We start from the raw sequence: 25,152 nt of genomic DNA on the forward strand, positions 1-25,152 counted from the left end.
CCTTGAGCTGAAGAGCTGAGGGACAGCACCCAGGCCCAGAGTTCAGTCCCCAGGACCGACAAAAAAAAAAAAGAAAGAGAAATCCACAAGAACACTGAAAACAACTCAAAGTCAACTGTTCACTGACATGTGCCTCAAATTTTTGGATATGTGCAGGGTACAAAATTGGCTCCACTGTGTACTCTGTCCTGGGTCCCCAGTGACCTCTTCTTCAGACTCGGGTCCTTGGAAGCACTGCTGTCACTTTTTGAATACGGAACGTGAAGGAGGGATGCTGGAATGGCTTTGAGGTGTCATTAGAGATGGATCCAAATGAATAGTACCTGCTAGTGCTGCCATCACAGAAACAGGTTCATGACGGACGCAGCAAGAGCAAAAGTCCTGTGGTGGGACAATCGGTGTGGTCACAGGAACAGAACAACAGATAAGAAGGACAGAGCTAAGGTCTAGAGAAGGGCTCACCAAGATGAACCAAAGACTTACTGGACAAGCTTAGCTTTTTGTCTTAGAGCAGTAGAAGCTTTGGGAAATTGCAACACGAATTAGACATACGATTTACCTCTTTAAAGAATTGATTGGGCTAGGACAGCAACTCCTACCATCTTTGGGAGGCAAAGATCACCGTTTGAGGCCAATTCAAAGAAAAAAATAGCAAGATCCTATCTCCATCAAGAAACTGAATGTGGTGAGGTGTTCCTGTGTTCTCAGTCACACAGGATGCTATGGGCAGGCAGATGACAGCGTGAAGTCCTTTAACACTACCTGAACAATAACTGGAAAGCAAACCTAGAAAGGGAGAGCCTGAGTTCAAACCCTAGTACCCTCCTCTGCTAAAAGTAAAGGAATGTTTTGTCTACTTGATGAAGATTGGCTTGCAGGGTGACCCCAGAAGAGAGCAGAGAAAGAGGAGGGGGCATGAGTATTGAAGTTTCCTCTCTGACAAATTAGGCAAACCAACGCTTCTCCAAAATACTTAGTCTTGTTGTAAAAGCCCTATATATTAACTTCCACAACATTTCTGAACCATTTTTAACAGCACGCCTTACCCCTGATAAGGTCATATGATTCCCTTAACCTTTGTGACATCCAGGGGGTTGGTCCATACATTTTGTAGGTGCTTTTGAAAAGCACCGCTCTTTTTGTTTGGTTGGTTGGTTTTTTGGTTTGGTTTTTTTTTTAGGCTGATGGCTTCCTCTTTCTGAGAAGGGTTTAGGGAAGTGGCTGTCACTTGGGGTCTTTGTCCAGCAAGGGCTCTTAGTAGACTAAGGATAGAGTGAGAAGAAGGGCAGAGAGAAGAAGAATGTCATTAGTTCTGTTTGAAGTAAACAGTTCCCACTGTCTTAGATCTGTGGAGCTCTTACATTCCAATGCTGTTGATCTTTTTTGTGACACCAAATAAAAAGCACATTTAAAGACCTTCCTTTGCAATATTATTCTTCTATTAGGATGATAGAAAAAGTACGCCCACTTGGAACAGACCTTGAACATCACGTTGAGGTTCTCGGAGTGCACATAGGCTCATTTCAAGGGAAGGACAGAGAAAGTAACTGAAATATCCTTGCAAATCTTTCATACTTGAAAAGAAGTAGAAGTTGATATCATAAAGGGGAAGATTAAGATTGCCCCAGAGTAAAAGACTTTAATGAACTACATGCATTCAAAATGAAAAGAAGAAGTTCTAGAACGGAACTGGCTAGCTTATCCCCCAGAATAAAGAAGACTAATGTTGGAGTGGAATTTTGTTTCTTTTTGCAAAGCTAAGCACTCCCCCTAAAGACCATACTTATCTAGGTCAGTAGTGGAAACAGGCTAATTTACTTGGGCCTTCTGAGACTGTTAGAAGTAAATCATTTTCATGCCTTCTGGATTAGAAGAATTCTCATACGGCTGTGAACAATTTAAATTGATCATTTCTTTTTATAGGGTGCTGAGCTTGCAACTTTTTTCTTTTAAAATTGCAATTAAGAAAAAGCGTAAAAGAGGTTAAATGCATTCTTTAAATTGAAGAACATATTTTTTTGACTCATAAGAACCCTGCTTTCTATGAAAAGTATGTGTTCATAGAAGATAAGGGAGAGGCACTTTATTCCCACTAGAAAATGAAGTATAAGCCAACAAACCTTAGGAATAAAACTGAACTTGGAGGGCCTAGGAGATCAGCATACCCCAGACATTCATAATGTGACTGATCTCATCAGTCCACTGATTAAAATTCAGAGATATGTAATGTAGTCATTCTTTTTACTATAGTTGATTTGATAGAAGGTATAAAGAAGAAAAGCTTCAAAGATTGTGCATATTTTGGCTGAAAAGAAAACAAAATATGGCTAAGTTTATATGAACTAAAGGTTTATCCCTCCCTCCCCTTCTCTTTTTATACACATTATATATATGAATATATGAATATACATATATCCATCTATATGGATATATACATATATATATCCATATATATGGATGTTATAGATGTTATAAATGTGTGTGTGTGTGTGTATATATATATATATGGCTAAATTAAGATCATATATTTTATCTTTAAGTGTCTGTAGTGAGTCAAAATGTGCCAGAATATGCCATGCTATACACACATCTCTCATTTAATACCAATAATTCCATAGAACTCTGGAACTATTGTCTCATTTTATTCAGAAAATGTGCACCTTTAAGAAGTACATTGCCCCCAGCCTCACAGCTAATAACAGATTTTGAACACTCAAGTTTGCCCCCCCACTTCTGTGGGTGGTGAGGGAATTGGAGTATAAATATGAGAAAAGAGACATGCTGTGAGTTAAATTCACATTACCTTCCAACTAGAAAAGTATGATCCCCAGCTCTGTTTTGATCTTGGGGTTTCCAGTGGTACTTAGAGAACACTCAAGGCTGATGGGAAGAATTTTCAAATCAGTAGCCATTCCTTCTCATTGTTTTGGGGTTTTATCTTATTTTTGCCTGATTGGGACTGGAACTCCCTACCTGACAGCCTTGCTCAGTGGCTAGCACTGGACTCCCTGAGCCATGCCTCCAGACGCTTTGTTGGCATTAAAAGAGAGAGTGGCCATTGTAGAATAGCCTCCAGCTTTTGAAAGTTCTTTAAGGGCATGAAAGTTGAGTCCTAGGAACAGGACTGAAAGAGTCCTCACCCTGGAGTCTCACCAAAGACCACATAGGAGCCTGTGTCTCTGGGGTCACTTCCAAACCTCCTTCTCTCTCTCTCTCTCTCTCTCTCTCTCTCTCTCTCTCTCTCTCTCTCTCTCTCTCTCTCTCTCTCTCTCTCTCTCTCTCTCTCTCTCTCCCTCTCCCTCTCTCTCTCTCTCTGGCTCACTCGCTTGCTCTTTCTGTTTCTCTCTTTCTCTGCTCTCTCTCTCTCCTCCCTCTCACCCTCTTCTTCCTCCATCCTTCCCCTCTCTCCCTCCATTGTCCCCTCCCCTTTCCTTTCCCCTCCTTCTCCTCCTCTCTATCCCCTTCCCCCTCTTCCTTCCCCTCCTCTTCCCTCTCCCTCTCTCTCCTTCCATCTTTCATTCTAATCTCAGAGGCTTTCAGCTGCTGGATGCTTCAAGCTTTGTCCTCAGGACCTTTTTGAACCCTGACAGTTCTCACTACCAGAATGAAGTTTTCTCATATTATCACCCACTGCTTCTCTCCCTGAAGAAAGACCCTCCTCAGCCATCCAGTCTAAAGTCAGCCTCTGCCATCTTCGCCCATATCACTTTCTTCTCCTTGATTATTTATTTGGTTTTGTTTCTGTTCGTTTATAAGTGGCAGGGGACATTATCATCTTTGGAAGCAAGAAGAGATTGTGGGAGGCTCAGACATAGATAATTAACACAAGTACCACCTCACACCATCTTCACTTCTGTGGAGAGAGTGCTTGCTTGCTTGCCATCACTCACTTTACATATTCCAAGAATGTAATGCGTGCTCATAAACTGTAGTCATCTTGCAGTAAAACAAATCTCTTGAAACTGATTTTCTTAGCAACTATTTTCAATCAGAGAAATTATCATGGGCAATTATACTCAATTTTTCATAGATCTTCCTCCTGCCTTGGCCCATAGCTTCTTTTCTGATATGTGGTTGGTATTATTGGAGCTCTTTTATGTACCAGGTGCTACTTGGAAACTGGATCACTGAGTGGCAAAAGAACAGTCTTGATCCCAGTACTGGTGCTTCACACCACTTAGTCTAGCTACTCATGAGGCTGAGATCTGGAGTCCAGCTTGAAGCCAGTTTGTCAGAAATTCTTGTCTTGAGATTCTTGTCTTCAATTAACCAGCAAAAACAACTCACAAAAAAACAGAAGTGGAGCTGTGACCCTAGCCTTGAGCCCAAAAAGCCAAGCACTAACTGAAGGAAGGAAGGAAGGAAGGAAGGAAGGAAGGAAGGAAGGAAGGAAGGAAGGAAGGAAGGAAGGAAAGAAGGGAGGGAGGGAGGGAGGGAGGGAGGGAGGGAGGGAAGGAGGAGTGGCAGGAGGGGAAGGGGGGAAGGAAAATGGAAGAAAAGGGAAGGAAATAAAAGGGGAGGGTGAGAGGGAAAGAGAGGGAGGAGAGAGAGTCAGAAACAAAGGCAGAGAGAGGGGGAAGAAAGAAAAAGAAAAAAGAAAGAAAGGAAGGGAGAAAAGGAAAGGAAAGGAAAGGAAAGGAAAGGAAAGGAAGGAGGGAGGAAAAGAGTGACAGAAACAGAGACAGGGAGAGAAAGGAAGAAAAGGAAGGGAGGGAGGGAGGGAGGGAGGGAGGGAGGGAGGGAGGGAGGAAGGGAGGGAGAGAGAGAGGGAGAGCTTCCAAGAAAAATCACCTCTCTCAATTCACACTGCGATTCATCAGACAAACAGAATTAGGAAAACCAACAGTAAAATGAAAGGACATGTCCATACATTCATGTCTATACCTACCCAGCTTCACACATGCTGGTCTGCAGGTATTCTTAACTCATAATAAGGTAAGCAATAATATCATCAGGGACTTCCAGAGTTGGTTGAGTTTTCATATTGGCCTCATTTATATCTTCTCTCTTACACCTTCTTAGTTATTTTTGAATCATAATTATTAAAGAGAATTTAAAGAAAATGTTAAAGAAAAAATTTATTTCATGAAAGATTCTGGAGATATGATGTTGTTATACAGCCAATAGATAGATAGATAGATAGATAGATAGATAGATAGATAGATAGATAGATAGATAGATAGATAGATAGATAGACATAGATATACACAATGTTTAGGAAACTCCTAAGAATCTCTTAACATTTGTATAAATTTATGATTATTCTTTGTATGAAAAAAATGAGTTCAGAAGATTTCATTTTTGGTTACTCTTTATATAATTCATTTAATAATTTTAAAATGTTATGCAAATTTTCTCACAGAAAAAAAAAGCCTTAAGTGCACTGACTATTTCCTCTATTCTGATCTCTGGGGGAGGGAGGAATATATTTTCTCCTGATGCTGGGCCTTGAACTCTGGGACCTGGGCATTGTCTATAGACTCCTTTGGCTCAAGGCCAGCACTCTATCACTTGAACCTACAGCACCACTTCCAACTTTTCCATGATTAGTTGGAGAAGAGTCTCACAGACTTTCCAGCCTGGGCTACCTTCAAACTACAATCCTCAGCTCTCAGCCTCCTGAGTAGCTAGGATTACAGGTGTGAGCCACTGGCACCCATATGGAAAATATTTTTATGCTACTGTTTTTATTATCACATTACCTGCCTGTCTATTCATCTATCAGCACCATTTTCTTTTTTTTCCTCCTTGTAGAATAAGTTTAAAATGTCAAACACAGTCTCTTAAACACTTTTAAATGCATCCCATTAAATAAAGATTTATGTGTTTACAGTCTGGTGTAGGGTGTTTAAAGTGAATTTTCACAATTTTACAAATCGTATGTGAACCACTTAATGACACTGGTAGATGTGTTTGCCTGAATAGCTTCCATCTCCATTGAAAACTTTATGAACACAAAATATGTTGCACTTCCTCCTGCTCGGTCCTTACCTCTATGTCCTCCCCCAAAGATAGCCTTTGCATGGGTTTTCAGATAATTAGAATCATACCCTGAAATTTCTTGTGCTGCTGCTGGTGTTTTATCTTCAAAGATATCCATGTTGTATGTGGTGTGTGGTGTGTATCTGTAGCTCCTTTCTGTTATGAGTAACTCTTCTTTGTGTGGAAATCTACTATAGTTTGTTTGGTCATTCTCTGTTGATGGACAATCCCTTCACCTTTGAATAGGGTTGTTCATTAATCACTTTAAATGCATAATCTTTGGTAAAATTTGGCTGTATTTTATAGGCTATCTCAGTCATCATTTCTACCTTTCAGATGAGAGGTCTGAGGAAAAAAATAATTGTGAGAATTTAGCCAGACCCACTGAAATTCATACAACCTGTCTTTTTCTCTTTTGTGCCTTAATAGTTAAGAAAGCTGTTCCCTGTCTCCTGTTTAAAAGTATGTTGTGGAAATCAGTGTTAATGGGGAAGTTGGGCTGTGGAATTGGCAGGATTGTAATCCACAGATACCAATATCAAACAAACAGAAAAATGCCAGGTGCCAATGGCTCACACCTAAATTCCTCAGAAGGCTGAGATGGGAGGATGTGAGGATTATGGTTTGAAACCAACCCAGATAGAAAAGAAGTCTATGAAACTCTTATCTCTAATTACCAAAATTGGAGCTGTGGTTCAAGTGGTAAAGCACTAGTCTTGAGGAAAACAACAACAAAAAAACCTCAGGGACAGATCCCCGGCCCTTAGTTCAAGTCCTAGGACCCACATGAGAGAAAGAGAGAGACAGAGACAGAGACAGAGAGACAGAGAGAGAGAGAGAGAATGGAGGGAAGGAGGGAAGGAGGGAAGGAAGAACCAAGGGAGGAAACTAAGAAAATGGAAATGTAGAATCTAGAATCTGATGAAAAGCTATGAGAAGTACCTACAATTCTTTCATTAGGAGGAGAAAGTAGTATGCCATGCTGGCAAAAAGGGAAGAATAAGTAGTTCAGAAATGAAAATGTACTCAGATCAAAAGGAGTCTGGTAAGCAATGACTGGTAGAAAGCCAAACGTGGATGCTGACATCCAAGCTTGTCCTTGCTTTTGTTTCTGAGTCTTCTCTATGTTTCCCTTTCCTTTCATGGGTACTTTTTTTCCTCAGTCTCTATATTGCCATATTTCTATTTTTTAAAATTCCAGACTACTCCAGTCTCATCCTCTGCAGATGAAGGAATTTCTCTAAAACCACCCCCATTGAATCACAGGGAACTTATTTCTTCTCCATGGATGGAAAAAGAGGGACAGGTTATGTTCAAATGCTTTTACTTTGTCAAACAAATAAAATGGCAAAAGGCGATGATGTTTGTTCAAATGTCAGATGATATTAAGAAGAAACAATGTTTTGGCAGAGTGAGAATAATTTACAAGTCATCTTAAGATAAAACTATAGTCTCCATTTGTTCAACTCTCATGACCTTGACCAAAAGAACAGGGAAGTTAACCTCAGTGACTACTGAAGCAGATAAAGTCAAGCATTTCTTATAGTTTAAACACAGAATGTTCCCTGTGGATTTATGTGTTGAACTCTTGGTCCCCAGCTAGTGGCACTATTTTGGGAGATTACAGAAACTTCAGGAAGTGGGCCATGTTGGAGGAATTAAGCCATTTGGGGACATGCCAGCCTAGATCAGACCTGGTCCCTAATCTCTTTCCTCTACATCTACTTCCTGTCCACCATGAGGTGAATAGCTCTTTGGCACATGTTCCTGATGCCATGATGTTCTGCTCAGATACATGGGACCAACCAACATGGATCCACTGAGCCTAAATAAATCCTTCTTTCTTAAAATTATTATGTCAGGTTTTTAAGTGATAGTAATGCAAAAGTAAACAAATATAATCTCTAAGGCTGTACAGGGAAGAAAAGTAGCTACAACTACAGAATCCTTTGGAAGAGAAAAATGGCTGCAATCTTACCTAACATGCTTAAGATAGCTCAAACTCATCTTTCTGAGTATAGCCAGTAGTTCAGAAAGAAGACTTTTAATCTCATTCACTGTATGTTTATATGTTTCCATTACAAGCCTCATTTTTATTTCTGTAAAGTGACAAGATTAGACAATAGTGTAGATCCTCAGTATTTCATACAAGAGTTTGATTGTACATACCCATAATTAAATAAAACAAGTATTCCCCTTAATACACATTGAAGCTTTGAACTTCTTTGGACTTCTAAATAAGTAACAGATGATAATGTATGTTAATGTTTTGGAAATGTAAACTACTACAAATCTATACATGTAAGTAATATGCATTTATCACAATATATTTATTGAGCCCTACTGTATGCCAGACTTGCAGAAGAAATGGCATTAAAATACATATTTCCAACTCCTCTCTTTTAGGCCTCTGCTGTTAAATGACTGTTACCATTTACAAATACTGTCTGTCTGTTCTTTCTGTAGAAAGACCACAGACAAAACAAGAAAGAAAAAAGAAAATGGTATTAGAGAGGATTCATGACTTCACATCTTATCCTTGACACTCAATAATCTGAATGCACTTAATTCCTTTGAACTGTACAATTCTAGCTGCTATAGGTGTCTTACCATAATTTTGGGGAAAACCAAAGGGAAATGGAAAATCAGGTTCTGATCTCAGACTTTGCCTAGTGTAACAGTGAGGACCGTGGTTTCTATGTGTATGTGCTCTAACTTTCTCTGTGGTAAACTGGGAATTGTTGCATCTCTCAAGGGGAGGGTAAAAAAAACAAAAAAAAAAAAAACAGGTAAAACGCACTTAGTACTTGTGCAAATACACACTGGGAAGAATTGATGTATACACAAGTCTGTGGTCACTTCTCTTCCTCACCATGCTTACAGTTACCTAACTCAAAAAGGTACACATCAGTTGACATAAATGTTAACTCTATGATTTAAAATGCTTTTTTTTATGTATGAGGGACAATATGTAAGTTTGGGGAGAAGTTAATACTTTCAAAGAAAATAATAGAACCTTCACAGTTTTGCTGTTATTATTGCTTTTGCGGGGAGGGAGATGCTTGAACTCAAGGTCTGGACATGGTCTGTTAGCTTTGTCCCTCAAGGCTGGCACTCTACCTCTTGAGCCACAGCTCCACTTTGAACTTTTGGTAGTTAATTGGGCCTAAGAGTCTTATGAACTTACCTGCCCAGACAGGATTTGAACTGAGGTCCTCAGATTTCAGCTTCCTGAACAGGTAAAAGCCACTGACATCTAGTTTACAACAGGTTTTAAGATGATGAGTCTTACACAACTTGTAAGAGCATCAGTATAATAGTTGTTACCCTTGGAACAATTGAAATGCAACAGTGATTCCAATGACAAACCAGAATCTTTATTATCTTTTTCTTCTTTTTAAATATCAGAGCAGAATACAAAGCAGAGAAACTTCCCTCCCATTCCTTTGAGGTTGACCACGAAGATGCTGATAAGGATGAAGTAAGTGGATTGCTGCATATACAATGTTTAACCCTGAGGATCCTTAGTTCCAGCCTGGAGCTGGAGTTTACCCATTCTGCCCAGTGATTCCTCAGCAGCAGTGATTCCTCCTCTGTTTTGTGGGGGCTTTTAAGCAAAGTGAATCCTATTTGTTGTGACATTGAACATGACTATTGCAGATGAGTCAAAGGGAAGGAAAGGATTTTAAGTGCAGTGTCTAGAATCTGGGATGTGTGGAGTTGACTGCCATACTAATGATGTCTTTTGTGCAGGATACCACTTCCCACTCATCGTCTAAGGGCGGTGGCGGAGCCGGGGGGACGGGCGTGTTCAAGTCTGGCTGGCTCTACAAGGGGAATTTTAACAGCACGGTGAACAATACCGTCACTGTCCGGGTAAGGACACCTCAAGACTAATCACCCCTCTTGTCTCTTTCTTCCTGTTGTAGCACAAAGGCCAGTCACTTGCAATGAGTTTATGATCCCTGTCGTATTTTATTTATGAAGAACTATGAATGTTCTTTCTGCACAACAATGCCGTGCTAAAGGAATTTGCAGAATACTAATTTCCATGAGTAACCGGCATACTGCAACTTGACATCTCCCTTCTATTTTCTTTTCCTTTCTTTTAGTCATTCAAGAAGCGCTATTTCCAGCTGACTCAGTTACCAGATAACTCCTACATTATGAACTTTTACAAGGATGAAAAAATATCCAAAGAACCAAAAGGCTGCATCTTTTTGGATTCCTGCACAGGTGTGGTGCAGGTGAGTAGAAATTCCTTTTCCCCCACTCTTTCCTCTTTTTCCATTTCAAAGTACATTCAGCTAATATTTATGAGCAATCTTCCTAAGTCAAGGGGCTCAGCGAAGAACATGCACCCCTGATACATTTACTGAAGAAGGAAAATGACCACGGGTGTGTTTACTGTGTACAAGCCCACTAAGCTACAAAAATTCAGAAAGGTTATGCAATTCACATGATTCAAGGTATGAACTCTAAAATGTTGTCTTTATCACGAGGTAATGAGAAGGTAGTAACTAACAGTGTGCATACATTACATATCACTTTCTTCAAAGAGGAGGTCTTTTGCAAAGAGTTTTACACTGATTTCCAAAAGTTTTGTATCACAAGTGGACATAGCACTTTTAATAGGTAATGCTATTCTGGAAGTTCTTCCTATTTAAACAGTTGTCCTAACTGCTGTGGCAAAGGGAAACAGAATGATTCCATAGCCCTTATCTTTGCATAGACATTAGATGCATGTGCTTCCGTTCAAAATATTTATTTCTTTGGTTCTGCTGGAGTTTCCCACATTCATTCTTTCTCTTTTTTTTCTTTTTTTAGTCAGTTGTGGGGCTAGCACTCTGGGCCTGGGCAATGTCCCTGAGCTTTTCAGCTCAAGGCGAGTGCTCTACCATTTGAGCCACAGTGCCACTTCCAGTTTTCTGGTTATTAATTGAAGATAAGAGTCTCATGGACTTTCCTGCCCAGGCTGGCTTTGAACTGTGATCCTCAGATCTCAGCCTCCTGAGCTGCTAGGATCACAGGCGTGAGCCACCAGTGCCCTGCTATCCCTCATTATTTCTTATTGTGTAAATACTGAAGCAAATAGCAATCTCTCATCAAATTTCACCAGACTCTGGCTCCTTGAGGATAAGGATTTTGTTTCCAGCCCCAAGAACTGTCTGTATTTTCTATGATCAGCGAGCCCTGTACTACATAGTTTGTTATGTCACAGCTGAGTTTATATCTTGAACTTTTTTTTTTAATTTTATTTTATTTTATTTGAGAACATACTGTACAGAGGGGCTACAATTACATGGGCAGGATAATGCATACATTTCTTACCAAGCATTGCCGCCTCCTCCTTTGTTTACCCTTCACCTCCCTTCCCAGCCTCCCCCCTCCCCCCACCCAATTATACCCCCCTCCCCCCCACACACACCGACATTGTAAAGCTGGTTTTGACATGACATTTTGTACTTCTCATTGTTGCAACAGGTCTTGAACTTATTATTGAGGGGCCCTTAGATATGTGGATGCAAAACTGATTTCTCTCCGTTCTCTTAGTTCTGTCCTATTTCTGGACAGTTCATCTGTTAAAATCTGGAATGCCTTCCAGAAAGTAATAAGGCTGAACTTTAAAAGGGAAGAATTAATTATGTGTTGCTGAGTACTCTGCTAGAAGCAAAAGCTAATTGCTTTTTAATGCAGACTCTAGCTCTCTATATGGAAAGGGCAATAAGGATCTTAGTGGAGAGTTAAGATAGTTGTCTATTGTTGATCACAAAGAAATATGATGTAAGTCTTTGGCAGTAGTTCTGAGATCAATAACTGCATTGTAGACAGTAAGTTGAAAAATTGAAAGTATTTTCTTTCCCAACTATACTTAAAAAGTTTGCTCTGGTGAGCAAGTTGACTTTTTTTATTTTTTTTTACTTATTTTTTTTATTGTGAAAATACCATACAGAGGGATTACAATTACATGGGCAAGGTAATGAGTGCATTTCTTATTAAGCATTGTTGCTTCCTCCTTTGTTTCCCCTTCCCATCCCTTCCCATCTTACCCCCACCCCCCACCCCCCGCACCAAAGATGTAAAGTTCATTTTTGATATAACATCTTGTATATCTCATTGGTGCAATGGGTCCACCTGTATCCCTAGTTAAACAATTTGTTTTTTCTCTTCCACTCCACAAATTATACCAACATCAAATACAGTGAAAGCATGGGTTATACTGTGGGGGAGGGACACACAAAGCAACAAAGAAATATCTTATAAATATGTTAGACACAATGGCAAGAAAGAAAAAACATTTGAGTCCTTAACTTGGGGTTCATTTAACATCAACTTACCTGACAGTTTCTGCTTGTCTCAGACATATACTAGTTCTTGCCAATAAGGGAAACCATGGGACCTATGTTTCTTTGGGCCTGGCTTACTTCACTTAATATAATTTTTTCCAAGTCTTTCCATTTCCTAATGAATGGGGCAGTGTCATTCTTTCTGATGGAGGCATAGAATTCCATTGTGTATATATACCACATTTTCTTGATCCATTCATCTACTGAGGGGCATCTGGGTTGATTCCATATCTTAGCTATGGTAAATAATGCTGCAATAAATATAGTTGTGCTGGTAGCTTTAGTATGGTCTTGTTTGTGATCATTTGGGTAAATGCCCAAAAGTAGGATTGCTGGGTCATAGGGGAGCTCTATGTGAAGTCTTTTGAGGAACCTCCATACTGCTTTCCAAAGTGGTTGAACAAGTTTACACTCCCACCAACAATGCAGTAGGGTTCCCTTCTGTCCACATTCCCTCCAGCATCTGTTGTTATCAGAGTTCTTGATTATAGCTATTCTAACTGGGGTGAGGTGGTATCTCAGTGTTGTTTTGATTTGCATTTCTTTTATGGATAGGCAGGTTGAGCATTTCTTCATGTGTCTATTGGCCATCCTTTTTTCCTCTTCAGAGAAGTTTCTCTTTAAGTCTTTAGCCCACTTATTTATTGGGCAGTTGTTTCTTTGAAGATTTGTTGTTGGGGGATTTAATTTTTTGAGTTCCAGGTATATTTTAGATATGAGACCCTTGTCTGTTGTAGGACTGGTCAAAGAGGATGACCATCCCCGATAGAGGAGTACTGGTCTTTGGTCAAGGGTATACGAGTAGCTACGCTCCTCTGATAGAACCTCCAAACAAGCTCTCAAGTTGACTTTTTTTAAAAAGCAAAAGTGACATTGTATTCTTTTGTTATATAGTAAGTTTCAGAAGTGCAGTTTATTGTACGTAATGTCTCTCCACCTCAAAGGGTCATAGAACACAGTGTTGGACCCACAGCTTAGGGCTTTCGTCTCCCTTTCCACTCCAGGTATCTCTTCTCCCTCATATCTTACCTAGACTGTGTTGCAATCCCTGTGTTAGGAAGCCTCTTGTTGGAGGAAACACAAGCCAGTCAATGAGCAAGTCATAGTTTGACCACTAACTACCCCAAGACACTGATCTCGGATGTCTCATCCATAAAGCCAAAGTAAATGTGAAAATATTGCCAAAATATCTGGGAGACAGAAAGTCTTCCACCTTTCTTTCTTAATGGTTGCATCACTCACAAAGTTTACAACTTTGGAGGAAACACATTCCAATGTGGGAAAGCCTCTTCGTAAATATTGATTTACCTTCCTGAAATTTCTACCTGAGTATGCTGGTTAGTCAATTTCCTTATCTGTTCATTAATTAAGTCATCCATTCAACAGGTTTGTTTAGGACCTGTGATATGCTAGAAATACTGCTTTTGCACAAGGCATTCAATTCCCCACCAACTCACAATCGGACAGGGTCATAATGGCTACATGCTCACTTTTGCTCAGTCTCACAAGAGCAATAATAGTGATACGAACGGCAGAATCCATGGAATGTTCTAGGAGCATAAGACAGTGAGCTCTTAAGGGTCAGGCTGCCAGGTTACACAACAAAGCTGGGTCTATAGGATTTGCCAAGATCTTGTATGGTCTTGTATGGTATACAAGATCACAAACAAGATGGATTTTATATATTTGCCTTTAAAGGTTTCCTCTGTATGGCTCTACATGTATGTTCATGTTTACCAATAACATAAGGACATCATTGGGAACCTCCGATGACTCTGGGGAGACAGAGGTTGATGTGTCATCACTTTGTGTGTGGGCTCCGGTTTTTACATTACAGCTCTTTTTGGCTTACAAATGTTTACAGCTGGGAAGGTTTCAAGCAAGATAGTGGAAGGCTTAACCATGGCACTAGTACACTCTTAGGCACACAGTGTGAGTAGAGATGAATCACAGGCACACAAAAGCACAGAACAAAAGAATAACTAGAATGAGTCAGATCTCTTTAGTCCAGAATCATTGCCAGTTTCCCTTGAATTAACCCTCCCCTCCCCCCAAAAAAGGAGGAACAAAGCTTTCTTCCTCAAAAAGTGTTACCTAGCACTGGACATTCTTAGGGAGCTCAAGTTCATAGCAGTCTTTAGTGAATATACCATTTTAGTTTGCCTCATTCAGACTCAGTCTATAATACTATATTTTCCCAAGAACAATTCTTTTAATTCTTAGCTATACATTACAAGGGAGACCTTGAAGCAGAGAGAAACCCCAACTTCACTTTCTCAGAGACGTTAAATGATTTTCTGGTTAGCTTCAATCATCAATTAATAAACAAAGCAAAAACATTAATTTCAGCTTTCTACTTTTTTAATATCATCAAAATGCCTTAGGCCAGCTTCATCTGGAAGAGACTACTCTTAGTTTTGCTGCTTCCATTTTTGCCCTGAGACTAAGGAATATTTACAGCTCTGTTAGCTCATCTCATTCCTTCAGAGTTTTTATTTATTCATTCTTTAGTCTCCCATTTATCCATTTCTTTCTCACCCATCCATGCTTACATATCAAATCCTAGTCCTGTAGAAGAGAATGAATGGCCCAAAAATCCATGAATGATCCCTTCCTCAACAATGATAATGGGTGATATTACTAGGTTCTGAATCTGCCACCCTGGAGTCCAAGAAAATGACCTCATGGGTCTAACCAAAAGCTAAACATGGAGGTCAGGAAGTAACTGGGCCCAGGTTGAGATGCAGGATCACCTTGCATTGTTCGTTCATTCCTAAAGATAGTCACCCTAAGGGAGGAGCAGTGAGATCTTGAAAGAAAACACATCTAGAAACCATAACTATAGTGTTCTGGCTCCTTAACACTTAGAATGATACCTGTAGTGTTCTTCATCTCATGAGTTATCTGATGGCAGTTGGTACAATTTATATTACTATTCTCCATGTTTATTAAAATAAAATTCAGAGAGATAACATGATTGTATTAAGTCACAAAGCTAATAAATAGCAACATTAGATCTGAGATAGAGAAATGTCTGAGAGCATAGAAAGATGCCTGCAGAGATGTGGCCTTTATCACAAAGTGAGCATGCCCAGATAAATGTACATTTATCTTACATAAGCTGTGTGGGCATACACGCCACTGTGTGTATGGCTTTAAGCAATGACTATTAGATATTGCATTCGTGTGAACAAATACAGTTAAGAAAGCTAGTACATGCCAGAATTGTGGAAATAGTTAGACTTTTAGAAAATAGTTTGACTCCTGTCTTAAAAGAGTTCCCAGCCTATGGGAAGGTAACCCAGGCAAAAAAGGAAAAAAGTGGTGTGTGCAAATAAGACATGAATGGCATATCTCAAAGAGTAAGTCCTGATAAACAATGCCAGAATAAAATTATGTTTACCACTAGATGATGCCATATTTATTATAGTATATTTATATTGCATTAATTATATTATTGTATTACACACATATCGTTCAGATAGGTTATATTGAAGATAATTTGCTTGCTGGCCCTCTATTGAGTTAAAATGGAAACTTAACCATGGGAAGAACTTTGCTTGGATTTCTTTCAGTGCTGTGTGACTGGCATATCTGATCTGTTTTGTTGCATGGGAGAACACATAGGCCCTCAGATAGTGGGACAAGTGGCATGGAGGACATCAATACCAATAACCTGAATTCAATATCGTATATTTCCTTTTATAGGTCTTCTTTTATTCCTGCAAAAAATGTAAATGATGCTAGGAGCATCATAGGCCTAATGGAATATTTTGTCTGGTAGCTTCCCTCTTCAGTGTTCAGTCTCCTGGCTTAGTGGTTTTCTTAGATTGTGTATAATTTGAGATGTTTCCAGATGAGCAGAACATTGTGGAAGCAGACCTGTTTGCCATAATGCATTAAATGCTTTATAAGACAATAAAACATTTTCAATTTTCTGTTATTGATGAAACCACAGAGATGACCTTGGAAATCACAGAGATGACCTTGGTGAGCTTCACGGAGCAGAGTGGTTGTGAGGTCGTCAAAGAACTCACTTTTAATGGAACAGAAGAAATGTGGGAATCAGGTTATGATTACTTCTTGCTTACCATTCCTGTGACAACACCTGCACTTGAAGATTATTAGAACGTCGTCTTGGTTTTCTATTTTTGTCTTTCCTTTTTTGTTGTCTGTATGCTATTATCTTTGAGATTACCAAGATTGAGATAGAAAAGCCCTCACGCATCCTAATCATTACCAGCATAAGCTTCTCAATGCTGCAAGTGGTTCAATTTCTCTCAAAGAAATGGAAAATACTTCAGCTTGGAGAAATTGCAAGTCAGATATCTATTTCATCTCTAAATGCCCTCTTTTGAGAAACAAAAACTTGTTATACTTTGCTCGGGTTTTTAGGAGTATTTTAATAATGCTATCAAAGTTGGGGACAATGTTTAAATCATTTGAGGTACACAATGCAATTTAGAAAATCAGTTTTTATTTACATACTGGAGTGTTTCATTTCTACTTGGCATCTGCCTTTGAAGGCAGGTTACCTCGACCCATTTTTAACTTTGGCCTATTGGAAACAAATTGTGGATCTTTCCAACTGCTGCTTCACGCATTTACAACCTCAAATTAGTCAAATATAGTCTTTCATGTTTATTTCCAAGACAACACTAATGATTCGCTTACATTCAGATATTTGGCAATACCCTCATCATTGGTCCATTTCTGGTTGTTTTCTTGAGTGTCTACTTCCATTCCTATTGTTTTGTGAAGGAAATAGCACCTTAATAGAAATCCCTTAGACTTGGCCTATCAGTAAATGTCACAGGCAATTTTATAGACTACCCTCATCAGAATCTTCCTGGAGAGAGGTGGGCACCTAAGATTTACCTTCTAAAACTAACTGCCTAGATGTTCTCTTTGCACAATGAGTGTCAGGCTACTGCCTTTTAGGTTTCTCCTTACCCCTATTCCCACTGAAGCAGAAATGATCTGTTCAAAGTACAACTCTTGACTTTCCCCTTAGCTTTGTCCAAATCATTCTTTCCTATGCTCACAGAGGCCAGTGTTCTCATCTAAACATGCATATACAATTTACCTTATTTTCCAATTTGTATTTGTAGGATTTACTGGTTAATGTCTGTCTCCCTTATTCTGCAAGGGGAGAAATTAAATGTAGCTGCCTACTACAAATCACTAATTTGACAGGCCCCTCTTTTATGGGTGACAGACCCTCTTCTATGGGAGTACTATCACTGCAGTAAGCATTGGGGATAAACATCATCTGCCCATATGATACTTGTGAACTTCATTCCGTGAATGACTCATTACAGAGCAAAGAAATGTCTTATACTAGAGAATTCTTGGAAGACTCTACAGAGTGATGTTTGAATTGTGAAGTTCCACCATGATAGCCATAATCAACTTTTCCACTGACTAATTGTTCATTCTGCCTCAATTTCTTTTTCTTCTTCTTTTCCCTCTTTGCCATGAATACAACTACAGTTGGTCCATATCTTCCCCTTCTTCTAATGTTCTACTGTCTACTCCTTTTTACAGATTTCAACTTAGATATTCACCTATGGGAGAGCCCTGCTATGAACACAAACCTAAAGTATCTGCTTATGCCATTGGTCCATGTTGATCCAACACAGGGCCAAGAATTTCTGTTTTTCATTTATCTGCTTGACCATGCTTTCAAACTTGTATTTACCCACTATTTCCCTGCTAGAATAAGAACATATTCTGTTACACTCATAAAAATATGACTATTTTCAACCTTGTTGTTAAGCCTTCTGTATATTAGCTATCTTAGGAGATCCAATAGTGAACAAAACTGGCCCAAGCCTCATGGACAGAGATTTGAAGGAGAGGTGTATTTGTCAAAGCAAGCAAAGAAAAATGAATGGCCTATAATTGCATATTAGATGCCATGTTCTGAGGACAAGAACCTTTGTCCTCATGTCCTAGGCTGGGGATTAACATAGATTTTTTTTTCAGGTGAGGTTTGAAGTGTGAATACAAGTGAATAACCACAAGAGGGATAAACCCTGTGGTCTCTAAGTTTGGGCGAATATGCATAGAATGAAGGGCACCCATTTTAGGACAGGCAGCAAGAAAGATGACAAGGAACTAGAGCAAGACCTCTTGGGTTGGTTGACAAAGGCAAGGAAGAGAAGTCACAGGAGAAGGAGAAGAGTCTGAAGGTTGATGGAGAATCCAGAGCTACAGCTGGTGTTGGGATATTATTGCACCTTGGTGCCCTGTGAGCCACAGGACAAAATAAGAAAAGAGCCTCAGGTAGAGCCAGGATTATTGTTAGAAGTGATCAAGTGAAGGAAGAGCCAGCAATGGAAACTGAAAAGTAGTGGAAATCAATTCATGGGGGAGGGGGAACACACCAGAATAGAGTGTGATATGCAGATTAGGGAAATAAGAGTTTCAAGGAGGAAGAGATGCCTCCCCCATATTAATTCTGCTGAAAGGCCAAGGAAGACACAGAGAGGAAATGTCGCTTGAATACTAAAGCAGCAAAGACCCTGGTAGGGACCGGAACAGGTGCTTCCTCTGGAGCAAAAGGCCTTAGAAGCCGGACTGCAGAGAACCACAGGCTGAACACTAGGCGAGAAGACCAAGGCACAACTTGAAGAAGGTTGGAATACTCACACATTTGTGCCTGGAGAAGGACTTTGTAAGCCAACGCACCCATGCCATCAACAAAATGCCAGCACACAGTATTTCTTAGGACAAACAGTGTTGAAAGAAACCAAGCAAAATGAGTCCCACTCCCATAAAGTGTTGTCCTGTTCTGGAAAGTCTCCTTTATCCTTTATGTTGCCTACTTGTGTGAAATACGTCAGTCCCAATCCCACCTAAAATGTCTCTTGTGCTCTAAGGTTTCCTGTTTTGTCTCCCTTTCTTTTTTCTATACCACAGAACAACAGACTAAGGAAGTACGCCTTTGAACTGAAGATGCACGACCTAACTTACTTTGTGCTGGCAGCTGAGACGGAGTCGGATATGGACGAGTGGATCCACACCCTGAACCGCATCCTGCAGATCAGTCCTGAGGGCCCAATGCAGGGGAGAAGGAGCACAGAGCTCGCCGACCTGGGGCTGGGTGAGAGTTCCAGGAGCCATCTGGGCTTGGCCATGTGTGGCCTGCGCTTTGGGGTCAGTTAAGCTGCTCACTGATATGTCCGGCTCATCATACGTCCTTGAGCTGTTGACTCAAGGAAACACCCTAAACATTACCTTTAGAGAGTAGTGGCGGATGAGTGGACTTCGGTATAACAGTGGGTTGAATGACAGTGATATGAGTTTGTTATAAATGTAGCCACATCTGATGGGAAGTAAGTTATCTTGCAGGGAGAGTGTTTGGGCTCTTGCTTTTTAATTACATTTCTTTTATCTTTGTCCTAATTTGACTTATTTCATTTTAATTTTTAAACATAGTGATACTGTTTTAATTCTTCAACCTTTAAAGAAATTATCTTTAAGTAGTTGTATAAAGGGGTTTCAGTTCGATATGTCAGGTTATGAATACAATGCCTCTTGATCAACCTTTTTTATCGGTCTTCCCCCTCTCTCTCAATCCCACCCATCCCCTCAATTGTCACAGCCCCAGTTTCACATACAGGGCTATTTTGACTGCATTCTCCCACCTTTCTTCTCTTCACCCATCTATCCCCTACCCCTGGTCCTCGTTCCTCCCCCTGAATCACTACATTTAACTAATGGATCATAGACTCTATTAAGGACAATATGCAGTGCTTCATCTTAGAAAGGCATCTTGCCTTTGTACTTTGGGGCCATCCTAAGATGCACTTCTTTGTGAAGTGTGTGTAATATGTGTAGAGATTTTCTTAAGATTACTTTTAGAAAGATTTTTTTTCTACCTAGTGGCCTCCTAAGATTCTAGTTCATGCCAGCAAAGAAAATGGGATAAGAAAGAGGAAAGGAAGGGTGACAGGGCTTCACCCCAACTCACAGCTCGGTGAAGGCCAAGTTCTCTGGCGGCGGAAGTCAGTCACCACTGCCAAGGGAAAAGCAGCTCTAGACCTTGTGCATAGCACTCCATGGCACTGTGGTACATTAGGAACCAAAGTCTGTTGAAGCTGTAGTCCTCTAAGGACTGTGTGCTATAAAGTAGGACGACAAAGGAGAAAACTGTTGTAGATTCTAATACGAGTACTATTTGTTATCATCGATATTTTGCATTCATGTATTATGTACTTAGTGTTAATCATCTAGCGTATGCATGTTTGAAAGGTCCTGCAGAATTTTAGTAAATGAAGCTAGAAAATAGGTTTTAAACAGACATCATAAGGGTTATCACAAATATTTATATATTCATGAAAACTCTACTGCCTATGACTGAAGTGAGTCAACCCTACGTGTATGTATGGTAAAGATTCAACGCTCTTGTCACCATGCGATGGTATCATTGTAAAGATCAGATGCTTGCCAGGAGGTCTTTTTTACGTAGGAGAGAGAACAAAAAGGTGTAGGCTCAACATCCCTCTGAGCTCTTGAGTCTAACCTATTTGAGATTACCGGAGGCTAGAAAAGTCTCTGAACAAATCTGGGCAGAGTGAAGCATGCTTATAATAATCCCACCTACTTGGGAGGTAGAGATCAGGAGGATCATAGTTTGAGGCCAGCCTGGAAAGAAAACATTAGGGAGACACTGGTCTCAACCAGTAAGCCAGGATCTGTAATCTCAGCTGTGCAGGAGCCATAGGTGGGAGAAGAGCAATCTGAGGCTACCCCAGGGAAAAATCAGACTTCGGAAAACCAAGCAAAATTACTGGCTCAAGTAGACAGTGCTTGACTAGCGAGCATGAGGCACTGAGTTCAGACCCCAATACCACAGAACAGAACAGAACTTAATTATCTGTCTTGATCTGTCTTTTCAAGATCCACTGCATAATTCTGTGACTTGTGAATGTACGCTGGAGGAGACGGATTCTTCAGAGAACAGCCTACACCCAGACTTTGCCAAAGTAATAAAGTTGACATTCTATTTGCAAATAAATCGGAGCTACTTATTACTTACCAACTTTCAGAGCGAAGATGGAATGCTTTCTTTTCAGAAGTAGACTAGAGTCCTTCAGAAATTTCCATTAACCTAGGCATTTCACTTAATGAGCACAAGGCATTGGGAAGTTGGAGCATAGATTTCCAACATTTACCAGGTGTTAATTGATAAGCTTTAAATGGTAGGAGCACTGAGGAGCTGCTTCTTGGTGGTGTGGACAGGGCTGGGCTACAGATTGAGATTAACCTGGCTTTCTCTGCAGTACCTCACAGAGACAGAAGACAGTGTTAAGACAACGCGAAACATGGAGAGGCTGAATCTGTTCCTGCTAGACCCAGATATAGATGTAAGTCAGAATTCCTTCTGAGCAGATATAAAACTAGACCCCTTACAACCAAGGTTTCCTATGTGGAATTTCTTTTTCATCACGAGAGTTTTGATGACTAAAACTTTCACACACTTGGTTTTTGGGTTGTTTTTTTTTTAGACCCTGAAACTTCAGAAAAAGGATGTTTTGGAACCTGAGTTTGTGATCAAACCCTTTGAAGAGAAAGCAGCCAAGAGAATTATGATCATTTGTAAAGCTCTCAACTTTAATCTTCAGGGATGTGTTACGGAGAATGAAAGTGATCCCATAACAAACGTGAGTTTTCATTTGATGACACCCCCACATACAGCCCCCAATCACACCATCGCCTTCCAAACCTTTTCTACAAGCCTGGCACCTGTGGCTTATTCCTACCTGTAACCCCAGCTATTCAGGAGACTGAGATCTGTGGATCACGGTTTAAAGCTAGCCCAAGCAGGAAAGTCTGTGAGACTTTTTTCTCCCAATTAACCACAAAAGGCCAGAAGTAGAGCTGTGGGGCTAGTGGTAGAGTGCCAACCTTGCGCACAGAAGCTCAGGGAATGGTGCAAAGGCCACGAGTTCAAGCCCCAAGACAAGAAAACAAAACAAAATGACCTATGCTGTTCCTACTCATTCCAAATGCACCATGAAATGTACTTAACTGCATTTTTCCACATTGCAAAGGCCACAGGTTCTGAACTAAGTCTGTCCACATGCAACCAGAAAAGTCTCATTAAAAGACAGTGTTCTAAATTCTCTTCATGACATTAGCACAATTAACTCAGTACTCAAAATGGCTTTTTTTATTTCATGCCAGCCCTGGGGCCTGAACTCAGGGCCTGGCACTGTCCCTGAGCTTTTTTTTTTTTCTCAAGTTAACACTCTTACACTTGAACTACAGCTCTATGTTTAGTTTTTCTTAGTGATTAATTGGAGATGAAAGTCGGTTGTGGGGCTTGAACTCTGGGCCTGGCCACTGTCCCTGAGCTCTTCAATTCAAGGCAGGTACTCTACCACTTGAGCCACAGCACCACTTCCGATTTTCTGGTGGTTCATTGGAGATAAGAGTCCACAGACTTTCCTGCCCAGGCTGGCTTTGAACCGCCATCCTCAGATCTCAGCCTCAGGAGTAGGATTACAGGTATGAGCCACCAGCACCCAGCTGATCAAGATGTTTTGTACTCACAAACTGATCTGTTGAATTAAAACCCCTTTGTTCAACCACTTAAAGATAATTTTAAAAAATCAGTAAATCAGAGTGTCTTAAAGTATACAGTCCTGTCAGAAGCTGACTTTTTGTATTTGAGTAGGTCTCACCTATCAAAAACAGGTTCAGAAAACAAAGGGTTATTGTCCTTTTACATAGCTGTTCATCCAGGTATGTTCATCATACCTGTTCATTATACCTGTTAAGTTGGAGTGTTTGTGTTGTTTTTCATTTATTTTACAATGCATTTAAAATAATTCCATTGTACCTACAAAAAATATTACAGAAATTTGTGAGTTTCACTTTAATAGACATTTATCATTTCATAGTACTGTTTTTAAACCTTTACACATTTATTCAGTGACATTTTTAGCTCCTTGCTCTTAATTTACTGAGCATGTTTAAAGTAGTTGAATTTTTTTCCAAGTTACTGAAGACCCAACCACTATGTTTAATAAATGAGCATCTAAAGACCTGAAAAAACTATTCCATGATAAGAAATAGCCCTTGACAGCATGTAAATTTTAGTCCTCACATTGAGGAATACATTCAAGTTGATGGACTTACATTTAAAATACTTCCTTGAAAATATGAATTCATTTAAAAAATCCATACTAATAAAATTGCCTCATGATAAAGCTACGTTTTGATTTTTGTTCTTGAATTTTTAAGAATGCAGAATTCTAAACCTAGGAAACGAGGGTTTTATTTGTTAGCTTTTGAAAAAGCTTTGTTAAGTAAATCCATATTGAAAAGGTAACAATTCAAAAAGTAAGAGTTGACATTTAAATTGAAAAGATGGATTGGGGGAAATAAATGAATCACGGTATGAGCTTTAATTTCAGCTGGGTTATCAAATAGGTAATGCATTACCATTCACTAAACAGAAAGGAAAATCAAAATACAACAATTCAGGAAAACAAAACTAAAGATTTTATTATTTGACCTTCAAAGTGTTTTGAGTTCCTGAGTTACGTTCTTTTTAACATTTTTTTTCATTTTTCAACTCTTAGCTGACAAAAGCTACCACAAACCAGAGTTTTTATTAAAGTAAACTGATAAAATATAAAACTTTTACTTTGTAATGACCATACTAAAAATAATTTATTACCTGACCACATGCCTATAATTAATGGCTCGTGCCTATGACCCTAGCTCTTGACAGTCTAGAACAGGAGACTCAAGGTTTGAGGTTACACTGGACAGAAAACTTCAGCCAACCCTTTCCTAGCCTGTAGCTGTGTGTGATGGTATGCCCCTGTCATCCTAACTTGATGAAAAGCTGAGAAGGGAGGATCATGGTTCCAGGACAATCTAGGCAGAAAAGCCATACTCTGGGGCTGGGGGTTTAGCCCAGCGGAAGGGCGCCCGCCCAGTGCACGCAAGGCCCTGGGTTCAGTCCTCAGCCCTGGAAAAAAAAAGAAAAAAAAAAAAGCCATACTCTGTCTCAATAGAAGGAATTGGGCACAGTAACACATGCCTGTCATCCTAGCTAAGGAATCCTAAAATAAGTGAATTGTTTTCGGTGCATAGGCCTGGGCAGGAAGTGAGATTCTAGCTCAAAAATAACTAGCACAAGTAAGAGGTTGAGGAATGACTGATTGGTAGAGTACTTGCCTAGCAAGCCCAAGGTTCTGATTCCAAACACCACTACTGCCAAACGAATAATATTTGAATTGTATTTTATATATGGAATTCTAATGGTAAGAGAGCTGGTAAGTATTCATATCATTAAGGAATAGAACATGTACCTCTGTTATCAGCTAGTCCTATTTCTACATTTCAAAGGTTAGAAGTCATTCCTTAAGCATTTAATAAAAGCCTCAGCATGAGTGAGCCTGTGCAACAATGAACCATAGTATGAGCAAGACTTTTTTCATAACCCTGCTTGCTGACAGAACACTGGCATCCTCTCAGAATTAAATGACATAAAATGAAAGTGTCTCTAGTTAATTACATAGCTATGTAATTATGTATATGTTTATATATAGGCTTATAGGTGTTTACATATAGCTCATAATTAATATGTGTCATTTATTTCAATTTAACTTAATCTCCACTGTATTTAGCAGTTTTTTCTATTTTCTATTTTTATTTAAGTAGTCGTACAAAGGAGTTTATGAATGTCATTTGTCTTGATCAATTTCACTGCTCTCAACATTGTCACCTGTCCCTCCCAACCAGTCCCTTCCCTCACTGTTCTTAATCTTGTAGGATATACATTCAATATTTGACTGCA

General features: G+C 39.7%; 1 protein-coding gene across 6 annotated transcripts in view; it reads left to right on the forward strand.

Moving 5' to 3' along the window:
* Dock10 (dedicator of cytokinesis 10) overlaps positions 1-25,152 on the forward strand; it is a 204,911-nt gene that overhangs the window by 86,500 nt on the left and 93,259 nt on the right. For all 6 annotated transcript variants that reach the window (XM_070015913.1, XM_070015915.1, XM_070015920.1 and 3 more), the window contains exons 5-11: positions 9,391-9,463; positions 9,736-9,858; positions 10,095-10,229; positions 19,254-19,437; positions 21,237-21,322; positions 21,620-21,703; positions 21,845-22,000. In XM_070015913.1, the coding sequence (XP_069872014.1) occupies positions 9,391-9,463; positions 9,736-9,858; positions 10,095-10,229; positions 19,254-19,437; positions 21,237-21,322; positions 21,620-21,703; positions 21,845-22,000 (841 nt within the window). The remainder of the gene's footprint in view (positions 1-9,390; positions 9,464-9,735; positions 9,859-10,094; positions 10,230-19,253; positions 19,438-21,236; positions 21,323-21,619; positions 21,704-21,844; positions 22,001-25,152) is intronic.

This window comes from Dipodomys merriami, unplaced genomic scaffold (assembly GCF_024711535.1).
Source record: "Dipodomys merriami isolate MVZ:Mamm:240054 unplaced genomic scaffold, mDipMer1.0.p SCAF_1, whole genome shotgun sequence".
In the NCBI taxonomy this organism is placed as follows: domain Eukaryota; kingdom Metazoa; phylum Chordata; class Mammalia; order Rodentia; family Heteromyidae; genus Dipodomys; species Dipodomys merriami.